This window comes from Leucoraja erinacea, chromosome 2 (genome assembly GCF_028641065.1).
Source record: "Leucoraja erinacea ecotype New England chromosome 2, Leri_hhj_1, whole genome shotgun sequence".
In the NCBI taxonomy this organism is placed as follows: domain Eukaryota; kingdom Metazoa; phylum Chordata; class Chondrichthyes; order Rajiformes; family Rajidae; genus Leucoraja; species Leucoraja erinaceus.
Window position 1 is genome coordinate 39,191,860 of NC_073378.1, and position 21,780 is coordinate 39,213,639.

The 21,780-nt window shown below is 47.4% G+C and overlaps 1 protein-coding gene across 2 annotated transcripts in view; it reads left to right on the plus strand.

Annotated features, from left to right (window-relative positions):
• Window positions 1-496: 496 nt before the first annotated feature.
• trdmt1 (tRNA aspartic acid methyltransferase 1) overlaps window positions 497-21,780 on the plus strand; it is a 67,473-nt gene continuing 46,189 nt past the window's right edge. Inside the window, exon 1 of one of the 2 annotated variants that reach the window (XM_055655157.1) lies at window positions 497-653. In XM_055655157.1, the coding sequence (XP_055511132.1) occupies window positions 569-653 (85 nt within the window). In that variant the 5' untranslated portion in view covers window positions 497-568. The remainder of the gene's footprint in view (window positions 654-21,780) is intronic. The other variant, XM_055655163.1, reaches the window with a different exon arrangement.

The following is a 21,780-nucleotide window of genomic DNA, read 5'->3' on the forward strand; positions in this document are numbered from 1 at the left end:
ACGTCCTTCCTCAAATAAGGTGTGAAAATGACAGGTCAAAGGAGACCATGATCAGGGAAATGTAGAATGATTCATTGGTGGCTGGGGGGGAGGAGGTGACAACGAGGCATACAATAGAGCCAGAGAGCAGGATAAATCACAGCAAGAGAGGGTGATGCCGAACTCTTGTCTGAGAGAGCAGACAAAATGGGTAGGAAGGAACTGCAGTTGCTGGTTTACACCGCAGACACAAAATGCTGGAGTGACTCAGTGGGACAGGCAGCATCTCTTGAGAGAAGGAATGGGTTACATTTTGGTTTGAGACTCTTCTTTAGGGTCTCGCTGAAACAATACCCATTCCTTTTCTCCAGTGATGCTGCCTGACCCGCTGAACTACTCGGGCTTTTTCTATCTACCAAGTTACCCCAGCACTCTACCTGTGTCTATCTTTGTTTGACATGTAGTAGTGGCGTCGCCCCGTTCAGTGTGGCCGGGCTGGCGGGCGGGCGGGCGGAACCGTTGTCCGGGCGCGTGTGCCGCGGGGGAACATCGATGCGGTGGGGTTTCGCCTGGAGACCGGCCTGTTGCTATGATGGAGCCTGGCGCCCCCACACCAAGGCCCAGGGTGCTGGAGCTGTACAGTGGAATTGGCGGCATGCATTACGCCTTGACAGGTAACATGTTCAATGACCGCTGGGGATCACCGAGAAGGAAGCGCGTTTCCCGGGGAAAGATAAAAATGCAGGCACACTTCCTCCAGAGTGTTTTAAATGTTGTTGTTTCTCCACCAGGAATGAAAAGTAGAACAATAGAATAATTCAGCATTTGCTCTGTGGAGAAGCAGCACCGTTTCACTAACTGGAATAATTTTACTTAGATATTTAATTTAACAGTATGACTGTTATTTGTTCTTGGTTCTTCTTGGTTTCTTATTCCTCCAAAATATTCCAAATGGAATTTAAACTGGAGGTGGTGAAGGTGGTGAATTAGCTTATTGCTGAATTATTAAGAGAGAAAGTGAAGAGACCTCACAGATATCCAGGGACTGATTTCTAAATTGGAGAGTGGTTTCATAGACCCGTGGAGAAACAGCCCCAACTGTCCTGTTTATACAGGGTTACACAGAAAAGCTGGAGAAACTCAGCGGGTGCAGCAGCATCTATGGAGCGAAGGAAATAGGCAACGTTTCGGGCCGAAACCCTTCTTCAGACTGATCGGGGGTGGGGGTGGGTGGGGACAAGAAAGGGAAAAGGAGGAGGAGGAGGAGCCCGAAGGCTGGGGGATGGGAGGAGACAGCAGGGGAGCTGAGGAAGGGGAGGAGACAGCAAGGACTAACAGAATTGGGAGAATTCGATGTTCATGCCCCCGGGGTGCAGACTCCCCAAACGGAATATGAGGTGCTGTTCCTCCAATTTCCGGTGCTGCTCGCTGTGGCCATGGAGGAGACCCAGGACAGAGAGGTCGGAGGCGGAGTGGGAGGGGGAGTTGAAGTGCTGAGCCACCGGGAGGTCAGCTTGGTTATTGATCCACCTTGTCCTGTTTATACAATTACATTTACCAAGTAGCGTGTTAGCTTGCCCACCACGATCCCTGGGTATATCTTGCCCCATGGGCAGGACAGACCTGCCAGTGTTGGTGGCACAATGGTGGGAAAAAGTAGTCAATGATGATCTTAACTTTACTCTGGATCCCATGAAGTCTCATTGCATCAAATTAATCAAGTTTGTAATTGTTATGTGTACTGAGGTACAGTGAAAAGCTTTTTTGTTGTGTGCGATCCAGTCAGCGAAAAGATATGATTACAATTGTGTAGGAGGTAACTGCCGATGCTGAAGATAGACACAAAATGTTGGCGTAAACACAGTGGGTCAGGCAGTATTTCTGGTGAAAAGGAATAGGCAATGTTTTGGGTCTGAAGGGTTCCAACCCAAAACGTGGCGTATTCAATTTCTCCAGAAATGCTGCCTGACTCACTGAGTTACTCCAGCATTTTGTATCAGTCATGATTATGTTCAAGCCGTCCATAGTGTACAGATACGGAGTAAAGGGAATACCGTTTAATGCAAGGTAAAGTCCGATTATAGGTAGTCCGAGGGTCTCCAATGAGGTAGATGGGAGGTCGGCACTAGAATGGTTCAGTTACTATTGAACCATTATTTTACCAGCTGTGAAGAAGCTGTCCCTGAATCTGGAGGTATGTGTTTTCACACTTCTGCACCTCATGCCTGTTGGGAGAGGGAAGAAGGGGGTGAGACTTGTTCTTGATTATGCTGGTAGCCTTGTTGAGGCGGGGTGTAGTGTAGATGGAGTAAATGGAAGCAAGGTTTGTTTGTGTGATGATCTGGGTCTGCAATTGCTTGCATTCTTGGATAGAGCTGTTTGCAAACTATCCCATATGTGTCTTTTTGCAAAACTGCACACAAAAAATGTGACGAATAGGGTCAAATTTCAAATCCCTTCAAAAACGTTGACAAACACTTTATTGGGTTCATGACTAACATAGTATCAACTAACAAATATAAGAAAAGTTGGCATATTGATGGCAAATTTCTGAAAATGGCATCAAATTACGCAAATCCATTTTGTGTAATGGTTGTTGCATGGTGTCCACCAGTGACTTGGTTGGCACAGTAAGTACACATATTTCTTATTCCTTTCTATGGTTATGAATACCACATGGAACAATAAAATTTCAAACATCATTTCCACTTCATTCACATGATCATGTAGTAGAATACTGCATCCATCTGAGTGGATACCGCAATGCGCGTTACGCATCATACACACAAACCTACGTTGCGGTGGACACTAAAAAAAACGTTTGTTTTGGTGTCCCAGCGAAAACCAAGCATTTTCACCAATGTGATCTAACCGGTACATTACCTTATGGATTTGAGCGATCTCAATGACCGATGATTCGTAAGATCGTTTGATTTAGGCTGATTTTTTGTAAGTAAAATGTCTTCGTAACGGTCGTTGCGGAGCTTCCCGAAGTTGACATGAAGGAATGAAATTGACGACTTGGTCCGTACAAATGGTAAACAAGAGATAGTGTGTTGCCAAATTGAAAATTGGCTCAGTTTCTTAGTTTGATGACCAATTTATGTTAAAAAAAAATCAGTATTTCTTAATTTAAAAAGTCGGAAAATATATCGTGAATGGTCGTTGCGTTTTTCACACCACGATGTTTTTGATATATTAAATTGTAAAATAAGAAAAAATTAATTAACACCCAAAAATCGCTACTACCATAGGATACCTCATTGGGTTTTTGAAAAGCATTAGAGGTTTGGAGCCTCCGTGATTTAACTTACTTGGGTACTGACCCCGATAACGGTCGTTGTGACTGGATAACGACCGTTACTGGATCTTTACTGTACTGTATTATCTTTATGTTACTGTATTTTTGTCCTAGTATAGATGAAGATATTTCCCTAGACCATTATCAAAACGTATATGTATGAGGGGCCATATGAAGTTTATTTATGAATTCAATATTCATGACTAAATGTGGCAGAGTTTTTAATGTCACTCTTTTGGTGTCGAAAATGGTAAAACGATGAAAATTTGTCTGTTATGAAAAATGTTTTTGACTTTCAGTCTTGAAGTTATCTAAGTTATATCTGCTATTTATAAGGTGTCACATGATGGGTAGATTTTTGTTAAGCTCAGTGTATTGGTGTAAGAAAGTGAATACTAATCTAGTTCGTCAAAAACTCTCCAGTATTGTAAAAAGACACATATGATGCACCTGTAGAAGTTGGTAAGAATTGCTGGGGACATGCCAAACTACCTAGGCCTTTTAAGGAAGTAATGGCGTTACTTTACTTAAGAGCAGGGAGGTTCTATTGCAGTTGTACAGGGTCTTGGTGAGACCACACCTGCAGTATTGTGTACGGCTTTGGTCTTCTAATCTGAGGAAAGACATTCTTGCCATAGAGGGAGTACAGAGAAGGTTCACCAGACTGATTCCTGGGATGTCAGGACTTTCATATGAACAAAGACTGGATAGACTCGGCTTGTACTCGCTAGAATTTAGAAGGTTGAGGGGGGATCTTATAGAACCTTACAAAATTCTTAAGGGGTTGGACAGGCTAGATGCAGGAAGAATGTTCCCGATGTTGGGGAAGTCCAGAACAAGGGGACACAGTTTAAGGATAAGGGGGAAGTCTTTTAGGACTGAGATGAGAAAAACATTTCTCACACAGAGAGTGGTGAATCTCTGGAATTCTCTGCCACAGAAGGTAATTGAGGCCAGTTCATTGGCTATATTTAAGAGGGAATTAGATGTGGCCCTTGTGGCTAAAGGTATTGGGGTATGGAGAGAGGGCAGGTACAGGATACTGAGTTGGATGATCAGCCATTATCATATCCTTCCTTGAGGAGCTTAATCACTTCTATGGCCGCTTCGACAGGGACAATCTAGAGACAGCCATCAAGGCTGTGCTACCTGCCGATCACCAACCCCTCACACTCACCCCCTACGACGTATACGTGGCACTGAGTAGGACTAATGCACGTAAAGCTGCAGGCCCTGACGGCATCCCCGGGCGCGTGCTCGGGGCCTGTGCTGCACAGCTGACAGATGTCTGGGCTGACATCTTCAACCTGTCACTTGCCCAAGCAGTTGTCCCCACTTGCCTTAAAACCACCTCCATCGTGCCAGTGCCAAAACACTCCACTGCGGCAAGCCTCAACGACTTCCGCCCAGTTGCACTTACCCCCATCATCACCAAGTGCTTCGAGAGGCTGGTCCTGGCACACCTCAAAAGCTGCCTACCCCCCACACTGGATCCCTATCAGTTTGCCTACCGCAAGAACAGGAGTATGGAGGATGCCATCTCAACGGCACTTCACTCCGCCCTCTGCCACCTCGACAACAGAGACACTTACGTAAGAATGCTGTTCATCGATTACAGCTCAGCATTCAACACCATTATTCCATCAAAACTGATTACCAAACGCGGTAACCTGGGCATCGACCCCTCCCTCTGCAACTGGATACTGGACTTTCTAACCAACAGACCCCAGTCTGTGAGGTTAGACAAGCACACCTCTTCAACCCTCACCCTGAACACCGGCGTTCCACAGGGCTGTGTGCTGAGCCCCCTCCTCTACTCTCCTCTTCACATATGACTGCACACCTGTACATGGTACTAACACCATCATCAAGTATGCAGATGATACAACGGTGATTGGCCTCATCAGCAACAACAATGAGTTGGCCTACAGGGAGGAGGTCCAGCACTTAGCAGCATGGTGCGCTGACAACAACCTGGCCCTGAACTCCAAGAAGACCAAGGAGCTCATTGTAGACTTCAGGAAGTCCAGAGGCGGCACGCACACCCCCATCCACATTAACGGGACGGAGGTGGAACGTGTTTCTAGCTTCAGGTTCCTGGGAGTCAACATCTCCGATGACCTCTCTTGGACCCACAATACCTCTACTCTGATCAAGAAGGCTCATCAGCGTCTCTTCTTCCTGAGGAGACTGAAGAAGGTCCATCTGTCTCCTCAGATCCTGGTGAACTTCTACCGCTGCACCATCGAGAGCATCCTTACCAACTGCATCACAGTATGGTATGGCAACTGCTCTGTCTCCGACCGGAAGGCATTGCAGAGGGTGGTGAAAATTGCCCAACGCATCACCGGTTCCTCGCTCCCCTCCATTGAGTCTGTCCAAAGCAAGCGTTGTCTGCGGAGGGCGCTCAGCATCGCCAAGGACTGTTCTCACCCCAACCATGGACTGTTTACCCTCCTACCATCCGGGAGGCGCTACAGGTCTCTCCGTTGCCGAACCAGCAGGTCGAGGAACAGCTTCTTCCCGGCGGCTGTCACTCTACTCAACAACGTACCTCGGTGACTGCCAATCACCCCCCCCCGGACATTTATTATTATTTATTCAAATCATGTGCTATGCCGCTCTTCCAGGGAGATGCTAAATGCATTCTGTTGTCTCTGTACTGTACACTGACAATGACTGTACTGTACACTGACAATTAAAATTGAATCTGAATCTGAATCTGATTGAATGGTGGTGCAGGCTCAAAGGGCCGAATGGCCTACTCCTGCACCTATTTTCTATGTTTCTATGTAATTCAGCAGATCAGGCAGCATCTCCAGAGATAAAGGATGGGTGACGTTTCGGGTCTGAAGAAAGGTCCCCATTCCTCCAGGGATTCTGCCTGACCCGCTGAGTTACTCCAGAATATTGTGTCTATCTTTGGTGTAAGCCAGCATCTGCAGTTCCTTTCTATACACTATTCTGCACCTATTTTCTATGTTTCTATGTTACTGTGCTTCCTTGCACATTGTTCCAATATGGCTGGTCCAGGACAAATCGTGGGTGATATTTATTTCTATAAATTTCTACTTTGGCACTGTCAATGTATACATGAGCACGGAAACTTCCTCTGGATTACCATTTTATCATGTTGCCACAGCAGGTTAATCATTGCTCCTCCATGTACCACAATTGTGCTAAATGGGAAAGACTTGCATTAAACCCAACCCAAAAGCATGCTGCAACAAAGAATCAGAAGTACATCAACTCAATATGTAATATTGTGGCCTTACATATCCATCACTCTACTATTACTATCAAATCTAGTTCATTGCTGGGAGCAGCACCTGGCATTCCAAAAGTGATGATGTACCAACAAAGTGAGGTTGTAACGCAGTGCTATTAAAAGGAGCAAAAACAGCATTAGATAGAAAGAAGTAAGCAATCTCATGACCAGTGGATCAGAATGAAACCCTGCAGCCATATCACATATCACATCGAGTAGTGAATAGTGGTGGGCAACTGAAACCTAGCAAGAACATCCCCATCCTCAATGATGATGTGGCCCAGCACAGGTGCAAGCATGGACCAAACACCTGAATTCCAGAAGTCATACACACAAAACGCTGGAGTAACTCAGCGGGTCAGGCAGCACCTTTTGGAGAAAAAGAATAGGTGAAGTTTTGCGTCAAAACCCTTCTTCAGACTGAGAGTCAGAGAAAACTATGCGCAAAGTATAAGAAGTAAAGTAAATGAGCTTGAGGCTCAGTTAGAGGTTGGCAGATATGACATTGTGGAGATTACTGAGACGTGGCTGTAGGAGGATCAGCCCTGAGAACTTAATATTCAGGGTTATACATCCTATAGAAAGGACAGGCAGGTGGGCAGAGGAAGGGGGTAGCTCTGCTGGAGAGGGATGGAATTCAGTCCCTTGCGAAGGAAGACATAGGGACTGACGAGGAAGAGTCACTGTGGATTGAGTTGAGGGATTGTAAAGGCAAGTGGACACTAATTGGTGTTATCTACAGACCCCCAAATAGTAGCCCGGATGTAGCCCGGATGTAAGTTGCAGCAGGAGTTAAAACTGGCATGTAACAAAGGTAATGCCACTGTGGTGATGGGGGATTTCAATATGCAGGTAGACTGGGAAAATCAGGTTGGTTCAGGTCCCCAAGAAAGAGAGTTTGTAGAGTGCCTCTGAGATGGATTCTTAGAGCAGCTTGTAATGGAGCCGACCAGAGAAAAGGCAATTCTGGATTTAGTGTTGTCTAATGAACCAGATTTGATAAGGGAACTCGAGGTAAAGGAACCGCTTGGAGGTAGTGATCATAACTTGATTAGTTTTAATCTGCAATTTGGGAAGGAGAAGGTTAAATCGGAAGTGTCAGTTGTACAAAGGGGATTATGAAGGCATAAGAGAGGAGCTGGCCAAGGTAGACTAGAAAGGGATATTAGCAGGAATGACGGTGGAACAGCAATGGCAGGAATTTCTGGGCATAATCCGGAATACGCAGGATCATTTCATCCCAAAAAGGAAGAAAGATTCTAAGGGGAGTAAGAGGCAACTGTGGCTGACAAGAGAAGTTAGGGATAGGATAAAACTAAAGAAAAGATGTATAACACAGCAAAGAGTAGCCGGAAGCCAGAGGATTGGAAAACTTTCATAGGACAACAGAAGGAAACAAAACGGGCAATACGGGTTGAAAAGATGAAATACGAGGGGAAGCTGGCGAGGAATATAAAGAAGGACAGTAAATGCTTCTTTAGATATGTTAAGGGAAAAAGAGTAGCAAAGTCAAATGTGGGTCCTTTGAAGGAAACACGGGTGAAATTATTATGGGTAACAAGGAAATGGCAGAAGTTGAACAGGTACTTCGAAACTGTCCACTAAGGAAGACACAAACTATCTTCCAGATGTACAGGAGGACAGAGGATCTAAGGGGGTAGAAGAACTGAAATCAATTTTCATTAGGCGAGAAATAGTATTGCGTAGGCTAATGGGACTGAAGGATGATAAATCCCCAAGGCCTGATGGTCTGCATCCCAGGGTCCTCAGGGAGGTGGCTCTAAGAATAGTGGACGCATTGATGATGATTTTCCAATGTTCACTAGATTCAGGATCAGTTCTGGTGGAATGGAGGATAGCTAATGTTATCCCACTTTTCAAGAACGAGAGAGAAAACGGGGAATTACAGACCAGTTAGCATGACCGGTGGTGGGAAAGATGCTGGAGTCAATTATTAAAGACGTAATAATGGGGCATTTGGATAACAGTAAAATTATTAGTCCAAGGCGAGTGGAGTGCCGCAAGGCTCGGTATTGGGGCCGCAACTGTTTACCATATACTAATGGTTTGGAAGAGGGAATTAAGAGCAACACTAGCAAGTTTGCAGATGTCACAAAGCAGGGTGTGAACTGTGAAGAGGATGTTAGGAGGTTGCAGGGTGACCTGGACAGTTTGAGTGAGTGAGCAGATGCGTGGCAGACGCAGTATAATATAGATACATGTGAGGTTATCCACTTTGGCGGCAAAAACAAGGGGGCAGATTATTATCTCAATGGGGTTAGGTTAGGTAAGGGGGAGGTGCAGCGAGACCTGGGGGTCCTTGTACACCGGTGACTGAAAGTTGGCTTACAGGTACAGCAGGCAGTGAAGAAAGCTAATAGAATGTTGGCCTTCATAACAAGAGGATTTCAGTATAGGAGTAAAGAGGTTCTTCTGCAGTTATACAGGGCTCTGGTAAGATCACATCTGGAGTATTGTGTACAGTTTTGGTCTCCTAATTTGAGGAAGGACATCCTTGTGATTGAGGCAGTGCAACGTAGGTTCATGAGATTGATCCCTGGGATGGCGGGACTGTCATATGGGGAAAGATTGAAAAGACTAGGCTTGTATTCACTGGAGTTTAGAAGGATGAGGGGGGTCTGATAGAAACACATAAAATTATAAATGGACTGGACAAGCTAGATGCAGGAAAAATGTTCCCAATTTTGGGCGAGTCCAGACCCAGGGGCCACAGTCTTAGAATAAGGCCATTTAAGACTGAGGTGAAAACATTTTTTTTCACCCAGAGAGTTGTGAATTTGTGGAATTCACTGCCCCAGAGGACAGTGGAGGCTAAATCACTGGATGGATTTAAGAGAGAGTTAGATAGAGCTCTAGGGGCTAGTGGAATCAAGGGATATGGGGAGAAGGCAGGCATGGATTATTGATTGGGGACGATCAGCCAATGATCACAATGAATGGCGGTGCTGGCGGTCCATTGTTGGCGGTGAGATAGGTGATAATGAGCTGATACAAATATTTTGCATGGGCAGCTCACAACCCAGTGGTATGAATATTGGTTTCTCTAACTTAAAGTAACCCTTGCATCCCCTCTCACACCATCCCTCCCCCATCCTAGTCCTGGTATTAATTTTACTGTCATATGTTGAGTTCCACTGTCTGTATTAGCTCATTTGAAGAAGGGTCTCGATGCGAAACGTCACCTATTCCTTTTCTCCAGAGATGCTGCCTGGTCTACACTAACTTTTTGTGTCTGTCATCGGTTTAAACCAGCGTCTGCAGTTCCTCCCAACACCTGAATTCCAGAGATGAGCTAAGAGTGATTGCCCTTGTCAAAATAGCAGCAATTGACTAAGTATGGTAGCAAGGTGCCTGTTAAAGTCAATGGGCATCAAAGGGAAAACACTCCAATTACTGTACATTGAAAGGAAAGGACATCATGTGTTGAAGTAACCCTCAGAGCAATGTTCCAGGGCCAACCATCTTCAGCAGCTTCTTTAATGACCTTCCATCATAAGATCAGGTGAATATTCAGTCATGGTTTTTCATTGTTCAATTCCAACTATTTAGCAGTCTGTGTTTGCATGGATTGCAAGATCTAGACAAAATGCTGGCATGGGCTGTGGAGTGGTAAGTAACATTCGCACCATGAGAACGGTACCCGGACGTGGCGCTGACGTTGAGAAGCCGAAGCAAAGAAGTGGAAGCCAAATAACCAAATGGAAACAAAGCCGAAACGCCAAATAACCAAATGAAAACGAAGCCGAAACGCCAACTTACTGAAAGGGTGTGACACCTAAATGCAAACTAACCAAAAGGGCTGGCGCCTAAAAGCCAACTAATCGAAAGGTTGCATCGCCTAAAAGCAATCTCACCGAATGGCCGCTCTGCCGAAATGCCACCTACCCGAAAGGCGGTGTCGCCTACAAGCCAACGGGCCGCTTGTAGTCGATGGCGCTCAACAGAAAAGTCAAATAACGGACATGACGCTGCCGGGGGGCGGTACTTGTCAGCGATTGGTCCAGACTCCCACGTCCAGCACATCATTGTGGAGGGATGAACATTGTCCCACGCCTCCGTTCCACCCGACCCACAGACGTGGCCGTGGGAGAGTGGGGGCTGTCCCGAGGGATGCGTACCTTCGGCCGCTTACAACTTGGTGCTTGGGTTCAGATTGCGCAGTCACCTATGGCTTGTGTGGGAAAATAAACCCCACGCTCCCCGTCTCCTCTCTCTCTCCCCCCCTCTCTCCCCCCCCTCCCTCCCCCCCCTCTCTCCCCCCCCCTCCTTCCCTCTCTCTCCCCCCCCCCTCCTCTCTCCCCCCCCTCTCTCCCCCCCCTCTCCCCCCCCCCTCTCTCCCCCCCCTCTCTCTCTCCCCCCTCTCCCTCTCTCTCTCTCTCTCCCCCTCTCTCCCCCCCTCTCTCCCCCCCCCCCCTCCCTCTCTCCTCCCCCTCTCTCCCCCCCTCTCTCTCTCCCCCCTCCCTCTCTCCCCCCCCCCTCTCTCTCCCCCCCCCCTCTCCCCCCCCCCCCTCTCTCTCTCCTCCCCCCCCCCCCTCTCTCTCCCCCCCTCTCTCTCCCCCCCCCCCTCTCTCCCCCCTCCCCCCCCCCTCCCTCCCCCCCCCTCTCTCCCCCCCCTCCCTCCCCCTCTCTCCCCCCCTCTCTCCCCCCCCCCCTCCCCCCCCCCCCCCTCTCTCCCCCCCCCCCCTCTCCCCCCCCTCCTCCCCCCCCCCCCCCTCTCCCCCCCCCCTCCCCCCCCCTCTCCCCCCCCCCCTCTCCCCCCCCCTCCCTCCCCCCCCCCCCCTCCCCCCCTCCCCCCCCCTCCCCCCCCCCCTCCCCCCCCCCTCTCCCCCCTCCCCCCCCTCTCTCTCTCCCTCTCCCCTCTCCCTCCCCCCTCTCCCCCCCCCTCTCTCCCCCCTCCCCCCTCTCTCCCCCCCCCTCTCTCTCTCCCCCCCCTCTCTCCCCCCCCTCTCCCCCCCCCCGCTCCCCCCCCTCTCCCCCCCCCCTCTCCCCCCCCCCTCTCCCCCCCCCTTCCTCTCCCCCCCCCCTCTCTCCCCCCCCTCTCTCCCCCCCCCCTCTTCTCCCCCCCGCCCCCCTCCCCCCCCCTCCCTCCCCCCTCTCCCTCCCCCCCCCCCCCCCCTCCCCCCCCCCCCCCCCTCCCTCTCCCCCCCCCTCTCTCCCCCCCCTCTCTCTCCCCCCCCCTCTCCCCCCCCCCCTCTCTCCCCCCCCCCCTCTCCCCCTCCCTCCCCCCCTCTCCCCCCCCCTCTCCCCCCCCCTCTCTCCCCCCCCTCTCTCCCCCCCTCCCTCCCCCCCCCCCCCCTCTCCCCCCCCCTCTCCCCCCCCCTCTCCCCCCCCCCCCCCTCCCCCCCCCTCTCTCTCCCCCCCGCCCCCTCCCCTCTCTCCGCCTCTCCCCCCTCTCTCTCTCCTCTCTCTCTCTCTCTTTCTCTCTCTCTCTCGTTCTCTCCCCCTCTATTTCTCCTTTCTCTCCATTCCCTCCCCCCTCTCTCTCCCCCCCCCCTCCGCCCCCTCTCCCCCCCCCCCCTCCCCCCCCCCCCTCCCTCCCCCCCCCTCTCCCCCCCCCCCCCCCCCCTCTCTCCCCCCCCCCCCCCCCCCCTCCCCCCCCCCCCCTCCCCCCCTCCCCCCCCCCCCCCCCCCCCCCCTTCCCCCCCCCCCCCCCCCCCCCCCCCCCCCCCCCCCTCTCCCCCCCCCCCCCCCCCCCCCCCCCCCCCCCCCCTCCCTCCCCCCCCTCCCCCCCCCCCCCTCTCCCCCCCCCCCCTCCCCCCCCCCTCCCTCTCCCCCCCCCTCCCTTCCCCCCCCCCCCCCCCCCCCCCCCCCTCCCCCCCCCCCTCCCCCCCCCCCCCTCCCCCCCCCCCCCCCCCCCCCCCCTCCCCCCCCCTCTTCCCCCCCCTCTCTTCCCCCCCCTCTCTTCCCCCCCCTTCCCCCCCCTCTCTTCCCCCCCTCTCGTCCCCCCCCTCTCTTCTTCCCCCCCCTCTCTTCCCCCCCCCCCTCTCTTTCTCTTTCCCCCCCCTCTCTCTCTCTCTCCCCCCCTCTCCCCCCCCTCTCTCTCTCTCTCTCTCTCTCTCCCCCTCTCTCTCTCTCTCTCTCTCTCTCTTCCCCCTCCCTCTCTCTCTCTCTCTCCTCCCTCTCTCTCTCTCCCCCCTCTCTCTCTCTCCCCCCTCTCTCTCCCGTAAAACATTGGATAAATACTGTTGGAAAACAACAATCATTAATACCATGATGATTTTTTCTCGTTTAGAATGGTCCCAATATGCTTGTAGGCTGAAATTATTATAAAGAATTAATGTGATTTGATTTATGGCTATGATTGGCAGGCAGGGAATCCAGCTTTTATATTTTTGACTCTGCCAGTGCCTGTACTGCTATTTGTTTCTGCATAACACTGAAAATAAATGAGTGTTTATTTATTTTCTTCTTTGGTTACTATGCCAGTATCTGCTGAGAGGCTCCGGCTGCGGTTGGAAATGCTTCTACAGTGACCACAATCAATTTCCCTAAAGTTTGTTTTACTTTGTCCTGGGATTTGTTTCTGTCTTCTCCTACCTCACATTTTATTGCTGCTTCAGTAACAATGGGCCATTATAGAGAAATAAGCAGACAGATATTACTGCCTCTAATCTCATGCTGCTTTGTCAAACTTTAACTTAAGCAGGTACCAGAATCTTCAAGCAGAATATTAACCGTTGACTGCCCATGTTGCTGATATTCCATTACAAAATATCCTTCATCCCCGATAAGCCTTCGCTACTCGTCAAGGGAAGCAGTAACTAAACCTACCCTGCCCTGAAGTAACTGCCCAGATTCCAATGATCGTTTGATAGGATAGGATGCTTCACTGTTCTTTGGCAATTTTACTACATTTTTCTAATAGCCTTGCATAATAGCCTTCTAAACAGAAAATATGATACAATATGTTTCAAGAATTAGTAAGCTGCATATTTTGTGCTATTTCTTAACCAATCACATGCAAATTACAAACACTACTCAGCATATTCTATTGTATGATTAGACAAACAACAAATATCTGCTGTACCAGTGGCCATTTATCTAATCAAACCGGCATATTCTATCCACTCCACGCAACTATTACCCTCTGGTCCATTTTGCAGTAGCTATATTTCCATTAAATTATGTACCTGCAGTCTCTTATTATGTATGGACAATTACTTCCATAATGTTTATTCAAAACATGAGAAAGAAATTACAAAAAATGAAATACTGGAAGAAACAGGAGCTACTTTCATTTTGGTGTCCACCCTTGGACACTATGTAACGTGCCTAACGCATGTTTCAGTAGAAAACAAGAATATTACTCATTTGGTCACAATCAATGTTTATAGCAAGAAAGCACATTTGTATGTTGAAAAACAGCAAAAGTGAAGAAATCAGCTATCATGTTTTAGAAAAAAATGACTTTCTAAATTTCATGTAACGGTTATGTGTAAAAAAACGCATAGGAACGCATGTTAAACAAGGAAATTTGTTCATTAATCACATTTTCTCAAACTTCATGAACTATCTCTCCCTGTCATGTACTGCCGTTGTGAGGGTTTTTGATTAATCTGAATCATGTTAAAATATTTTATTTGAGAATTTCAGTTTTATGTATGATGTCACAAAACTATTGTTTAAAGGCTTTTTCTTTCTATCTATCTATCTATCTATCTATCTATCTATCTATCTATCTATCTATCTATCTATCCTTGACCACTTCCTGTCTGCGCCGTATATTGATTTTACAAAAAAAACGCTACCATATATCGCTATGATTTTTGGCCATCTTACTCGCAGTCCTCCGTTGAGGGAGCCCTGAGGACTTTTCCGATCGAAGAAAAAAAAAAAGTTATGAATGTTTAAAAAAATCTTGAGATCAGCTGATTGGTCCTCTTGCCTGTCAATCACCATGATGAAGGTAACACCCCTTCCCGGGGGGGGGGGCAGGCAGGACTATAAAACCCCGGATGCCTGGACATGAGTCAGTCGTTCTGGAAGATCGCGAGGGAGAGGCCACAACTGATTCTGCTGCGAGTCTACTGAACTGCGAGTCTACTGAACTGCGAGTCTGCAATGTACTTGCAATAAATGATTTGTTAGCCATTAATGAAAATAAAATGAGTTGTTTGGCCTGCCCTGTGCATGAAACTGAAATGGGAATGGAAATGAAATAAATGGAAATGAAAATGAGTTGTTTGGCCTACCCTTTGCTTGAAACTTAAATGGCAATGGAAATGAAATGAAATGAAAATGTGATGTTGTTTGGCCTGCCCTGTGCTTGAAATTGAAATGGCAATGGAAATGAAAGGAAATGAAAATGAGATGAGTTGTTTGGCCTGCCCTGTGTTTGAAACTGAAATGGCAATGGAACTGAAATGAAATGGAAATGAAAATTAAATGGGTTGTTTGGCCTGCCCTTTGCTTGAAACTTAAATGGCAATGGAAATGAAATGAAATGAAAATGAGATTAGTTGTTTGGCCTGCCCTGTGCTTTAAACTGAAATGGCAATGGAACTGAAATGAAATGGAAATGAAAATTAAATGAGTTCTTTGGCCTGCCCTGTGCTTGAAACTGAAATGGCAATGGAAATGAAATGAAATGAAAATGAAATGAGTTGTTTGGCCTACCCTCTGCTTGAAATTGAAATGGAAATGAAATGAGTTGTTTGGCCTGCCTGAAACTACTAATTTCGGCCCACAAGGCCTCTATTAGCCGAGAAACCAGTCCCTTTTGCCCAAAATGCCCGTAATAGCCCAGGAAGATAATTTTGGCTCAAAAGGCCCATGCCAGGCCAGGAAAAGTCCAGAAGTGCCTTTCACTGAGATTTCACTCTTTTAAAAAAAAAAGATTCCCTTTAGCCCATCAGGCGTGTACTAGCCCAGGAGGTGTCCCTTCTGCCTTTTAGTAAGTATTCGCCCTGCAAGTATTAAACCTCACACTGTATTTTTATCCCTCCCTTTATTGGCTCCCGGGTGAGATCCAGGCCAGGATTGGCTTTCCTCCTTCATTGCTGTGATTTGCAGAAATAAATGAAAAATGTCTAAAATTGATTCTCCACCCTCTCCCCCTTCTCTCTCACAGAGTCTCTCACCTGTTTTGGGCAGAATTGTTGGCAGCCCACCAGAACTGCCAGCCCACCAGTCCTGGGTGACTGAGCTGCCGGCCCACCAGCCCTGATTGGCAGCACCATGTTTTCTTTTAAGCTGACTTCATATTTCACTTTTCTGCAACCAAAGTGAACTAACTTTTTTAATTGACATAATTCAGAAGTAAAACATGGTTGGTGGTACTTTAGTTAAACATGTATTACTTTACTTTATTTCTATCAATGTTAATTTGTATACTAACATTTTCTTCTGTTATGTAGTCAATGTACAAGCTTGGACGTGTGTGGCCTAATATTTTTTGCAAGGCAGATTTGAGTTTGACATCTGGCATCGGACATTCAACTGATGATGAGTAATACAGAAGTTTTGAAGGTTAAAAATGTGAAGTTGTGACTCATGTTCACTAGTTTAGACCGCAGATATTTCCTGCTGGGCTTATGTTGAAAACAAAATCATGCAAAACTGCAGGTCAATATTTAGCTTGGACAGCATTAAGTTCAATAACCTTGAAAACGGGAAAGTTAGTTTTGACCTGGTTGCAGTGTTTTAGTAGTTAATCTAGACATTTTGCTGGCAGTACAGTTCAATATATTTTCAAGATGTATTTGTACATCGTGCAGGCCATTTTGAATATGAAAGAGGATGAACATTTTAAAATTACTTGCATCTGTTTTCTATAGCAGGTACCTTTGAACCAAAACAAACTGGAAAAAGTAATCGAAGTCCATGGGGAACCTTGATGAAACCCCCACAAATCCTAGAAATTAAATCTCTGATTTTGAACTAACTGCTGGACTTTTTGGTGTTCTCTTCATTGACTCCACTTTCTATGTAAAACCTAAATTAGATATGTGTCACCCTCATGCCAAACAGATCTAATCTCATCCACTTAAAAACCTGATCTGGATCTGGATATGTTCTTTCCTTTTATTTCACAAATGAAACTCTATATTCCTGCTGTAATTTCTTATCAAAAACTTCCTTTACAAATCAATTTTTCATCATGCTTCTGGTTGCTTCCTGCCAAGTCCTTTTTTATGATGTGCAGTAAAGACATTTTACTGTGATTAATAATGCTAAATGGCGCAATGTAACACAATTCTGTAATTCACCCTTTCAAATTAAGTGAATAAATTACAAAACAACCTAGTAAAAGTTAACATTTCCTGTGATGCATACTTCAAAGTCTTTGTGTCCTATTCTCCGTTTCCATAATTCTAAATGTTCAATTGCATACCTGCAATATTTTAATACCTGTTTTTCAAGAATGGGAAATGGGAGAATGCAATTCTGCAATTGCAGAATGAGAAAACTTAATTCACTATAATAACAAAGGGTAGCTATGGAAAGTGTAGGAAAGAACTGCAGATGCTGGTTTACACCAAAGATAGACACAAAAGGCTGGAGTAACTCTGCGGGCCAGGCAGCATCACTCGATAGAAGGAATGGGTGACTTTTCGGGTCCATAAACGTCCTTCTGAAGAAGGGTCTCAAACCGAAACGTCACCCATTCCTTCTATCCAAAGATGCTGCCTGCCCTGCTGAGTTACTCCAGCATTTTGTGTCTCTTAGGGAAAGAGTAGGTCCATTTAAAGACAAAGGCCCGTATTCTACTAATTGCAAAGTTAGACTTTCCTTAAATTCACCTTAAACCTGCCGCTCGGTCTAACTAAACCCGACGCTCGGTTTAAGAAAGATTTGGCATTCTGGTAGCGAGGTTGAGTTAGACTAAAGTCTACGGCGAGTCTAACTTTAGAGTTTGGTTTTAGCTGAGTCTAAAGTTAGACCGTGTTTTAGTTGCCATGGTGACGATGTCTGCTTGCACTGCACATGTGCAATGCAATAGCAGAAGCACGAGCACACGACAACTTCAACATGGCTGACAAAAAGAAACAGCGGAAAGAAAACTGGGACGCCAGCGAGAAAGAATGTCTCCTGACATTACTAGCCGATAAAATTACAATTATCGAGAAAAAAAGGTGCTATGACACATTTATTTTGTTTTGGACAACTACATTTTCTCATGTAAAACCATGCATTCAGAAATCTTTGAAAGGATTTCATTCAATATTTCTCAGAAATAAAATGATTTTAACATTTACATTTACCTGTACATTCACAGAATATCTGCCCTTCCGATTGCCAAACATCTGAGCGAGGTCCCCACCTGGACTTCTGATTGGGACGTGTGTGCTATCAATTGCCCCTATCACGCCAGGAAAGCGGCAATTCTGGTAGAAAGCATTTTGTGTGTCATGAACTTGCTGGGGAGTTGATGGGAAGGAGATATAGGTTCTTCTCCATTGGGCAATGTGGGATGACACCTTCTGGACTATATGTGACATAGATGTGATAAACCTGCATCATCACCATGCATTACTTGGGAAGTTCCTAGTCAAGTCAAGTTTTATTCGAAATGAATTTGCCAGCAGTGGTACAATAAAAAAAGAACACACAACGCACAATAAAAATTTAACACAAACATCCACCACAGCATTCATCACTGTGGTGGAAGGCACAAAAATTGGCCAGTCCTCCTCCATTTTCCCCCGTGGTGGGGTCCTCAACCCAGGCCAGCGGTCGAAGATCTAAAGTCCCTGCCGCGCCACAGCAAGAAGCACCACAGACTGCAGGGCCGGCGGTCAGAGCTCCTCTCCGGGGATCCCTGGCGAGGGTTCGCCCGCTCCACGACGAAAGCATCCTCGCTGCGCCCGCGGCTGAAACCCTGGGCACGTCTCCGGGAAAGGCCGCGCCGATCCTCGATGTTGGGCCACGGGGGTGGCGACATGGAAAAAGTCGCCTCTCTGTGGAGGTGGCTACCAAAACGGTTTCCCCCTTACCCCCCCACATCACCCCCCACACAAGACACACAGAGAGATATTAAAAACACGCATTAAGACACACTAAAAAACAAAAACGGTAGAGAAAACTAACACACTGCTGGCAGGGCTGCTGGCTCACAGCACCCGCTCCAACCAATTGCCATAGACAATGAAAGAATTTCTCTTTTAAATATCTCCTATCCCTTCTTCTGGTTAACTGACATTAAAAGTGATTTTTTCTGAGAAAATGTTGATTACCACATATCACTATAAAATAAAAAAAATACACAACACACTATAGAATTCAACATGAACAGGCATTTTTTCTGTCCGTAGCGAGCTTAAACCTTCCTTAAACCTGCCCTCTACTGAGTCTAAATTTTGGTGTAAGTTAGGCTCTAGTCTAGGTCAGTTTAAGCTTTGGCGATTAGTAGAAAGACAACTTAGACTTTAGTCTAAATATCAGGGATTTAAACCCGCCATCGAGTCTAAATTGCAGAGTTAAACCTGCTGTTGGGTTTAAAAAAATTTGTAGAATATGGGCCAAAGGAGATAATTTATTTTGTGGAGCCAGAGGAAGTGGGTGAGTTTCTTAACATTGGCATTCAGGATGTGGATGATCATGAGATTAGGGAGGGATATATTGATATTCAAGGGTATGTGGATGTTAAGAAGGACGAAGAGGTGTTGGGTATCTTGAAAAATGATTACATGGATGTCTCTTGTGCCTGATGGGATCTATCCCAAGATACTGAGGAATGGAGGGAAGGTGGTTGCCAGAGTCTTGTCAGAGATCTTACAGCCTCTTTCGCCATGGGTGAGGTGCTTGAAAGTTGTAGAATAGCCAATGTTGTTCCTTTCAACATTTTGTTATTGTCCTCTCTGTCTCCAAATCAGAGGGAAAGCCATAGGAACTCACATGAGCCCCAGCAATGCCTGCCTGTTCACTGGCTACATTGAACACTCTTTGTTCCAAACATACCCTGGCACAACACTGCTACATTTACCACAAACCCACTCGCTCCTGCAACTATCTTGACCACACTTCTGCCCACCCATTGTCTGCAAGGACAATGTCCCTTGCTGTTTCTCTGCCTCTGCCTCATCTGCTCTCAAGGTAAGACTTTAAATTATTGAGCATCTGAGGATCTGGGATTGATCCAACATAAGCTTTTATATCCAAGATATGCTTTCAAAGGTGAGGTTTGATCCCTTACCTTTGTCTTCTCTGCATACCACAGTTCTGCTCTCACTCTCCCTTCCCCCATCAGAACAATAATATATTTCCTCAGTTAAAATTGAGTCCTTCACTGAATTCTGGCTGATCTTGGTTTCTCCCCTCCACACCCACCTACATTCCTTCATCCACTTTCACAATTCACAACTGATCGATCCTCGAGTTTCATAATTAACAGCTCTTTATCCTTTTGGCTCACACCAGATTTTCCATCTCTGACCATTGTCCTACAACCTGGCGAACCAAAAGGCTCTGCCTGAGTTCATCTATTATCGGTCATGCTTTGTCCTGCTCCTCCTCTCTTCGAACTTTCTTTCCACTCCCCCCTCCCCCTCCTGTCGCTCCACCACAATCAGTCTGATGAAGGGTCCCAACCCAAAACAGCACTATCCATGTTCTCCAGAGATGCTGCCTAACCCATTGAGCTACTCCAGCATTCTATGTCTTCAACAATACAGTTCTCCTGGTCCTTGCCTTTTATCCCACCAGCCTTGGATCCAACACATCATTCACTGACATTTCTGCCGGCATCATTGAGAATCCACCATTATTCACAAGAATGAATGAATGAATGAATGAATGAATACTTTATTGTCACATGTGAAATTCTGTGCTTTTATACCCAAAGTATGCAAAAGGTCGCCCATAAAGGGCACTTACAAAGTTACAAAATACCCTTGCGCCAGGTTCCCCTTTGTTCTCCCCACCCCACCCCCCACCTCGGTCTCCCCACTCCGGGTCCTCCATTGTTCTTCCCCCTCCCTCACGGTGGTCTCCCCATGCCGGGTCCTCCTTTGTTCCTTCTCCTGGTAGGAGCGCCCTCACTTCCACATAGCCTGACCTCGTCCGTTGGTCGGCGGCATCATTGACCACCACACCGACCTCTGCACCATCGTTGCTGGGTCCTCTCCAGGCACTTATATTGCCCGATCCAGCTGCGGGCTCCCCAGACCCAGGGGCCGTTGGCCGTGGGCTTCATCGAAGTGCGAGGCTCCAGCCCTGACCCTCGAGGCTCCAACTCGCAAGACCTGGGTTCCAGCCCGCAAGGCTCCGGCCCGCGAGGCTCCGGCCCACAAGGTCCTGCCTCTGGCCCGCGAGGCTCCAGCCAACAAGGCTCCAGCCTGGACTTCTCAGCGGCTTCCGGAAGTCGTCTTTGCCTTCCCAACCATTTCTGCCTTCAGCAGTCACCTTTACATAACTCCTTGGTTCGTTTATCTGTTGTTCCGTGCAGCAGCACGAGATGCAAAACCTGTCCCTACACTTTCTCCCTCGCCTCCATTCAGGGATTCACACAGGCATTCCAGGTGAAACTGGTTTACATGCTCCCCCTCTAATGTCATCTATTATATTAGTGCTCACAATATAACTTCATGTACTTGCTGCAGCTTTGCAAGCACATTAATACAACAGTACAACAAACAAATGAACAATAATACAATACAGTGAGCCCTCATTTTAACTGACACCTTTATAAAGGATTTTGGTTATGGAGGAAGGACTTGCCCGAGCCACCCTGCCTCCACAGACCCGGCTTCCAATGCCACCCCGATGATTCTGGTGCATCAGCGAGCCCTCCCTCACACAGCATGGTCCAGTTGACGCAGCAGTTGTGGCTCACATTGTAGTCCCTGGGTAAAACGCTTTCTTCAGGCCTCTGCAACTGACAGCATGCACTTGGTCACTGGGGCTCCTTCCTCTCTCACCGCTGATTGCTTCGTTCCGTTGGCCATAGCTTTGTCCAATCAGCCCACCTCCTTTTTCCAGCACTTTATCCACTCCGCTGCTTCCCCCTCCCCCACAGCCTACTTTTAGGGTGAAACAACACAAAGTGTTGGGGTGACTCTGCAGACTGTATCAGGCTGAAGAAGGGTCCGGTGTCACTTATCCATGTTTTCCCGCAATGCTGTCTGATCCACTGAGTTTCTCCAGCACTTTGTGTCCTTTTATGCGTAAATTATCACCTGCACTTCCTGGTTTCAACTACATACAATGATAATACCTTACTGGGTTATGGGGACAATCGGCAATAATGGACACCATTCCCCTCTGTACAGTT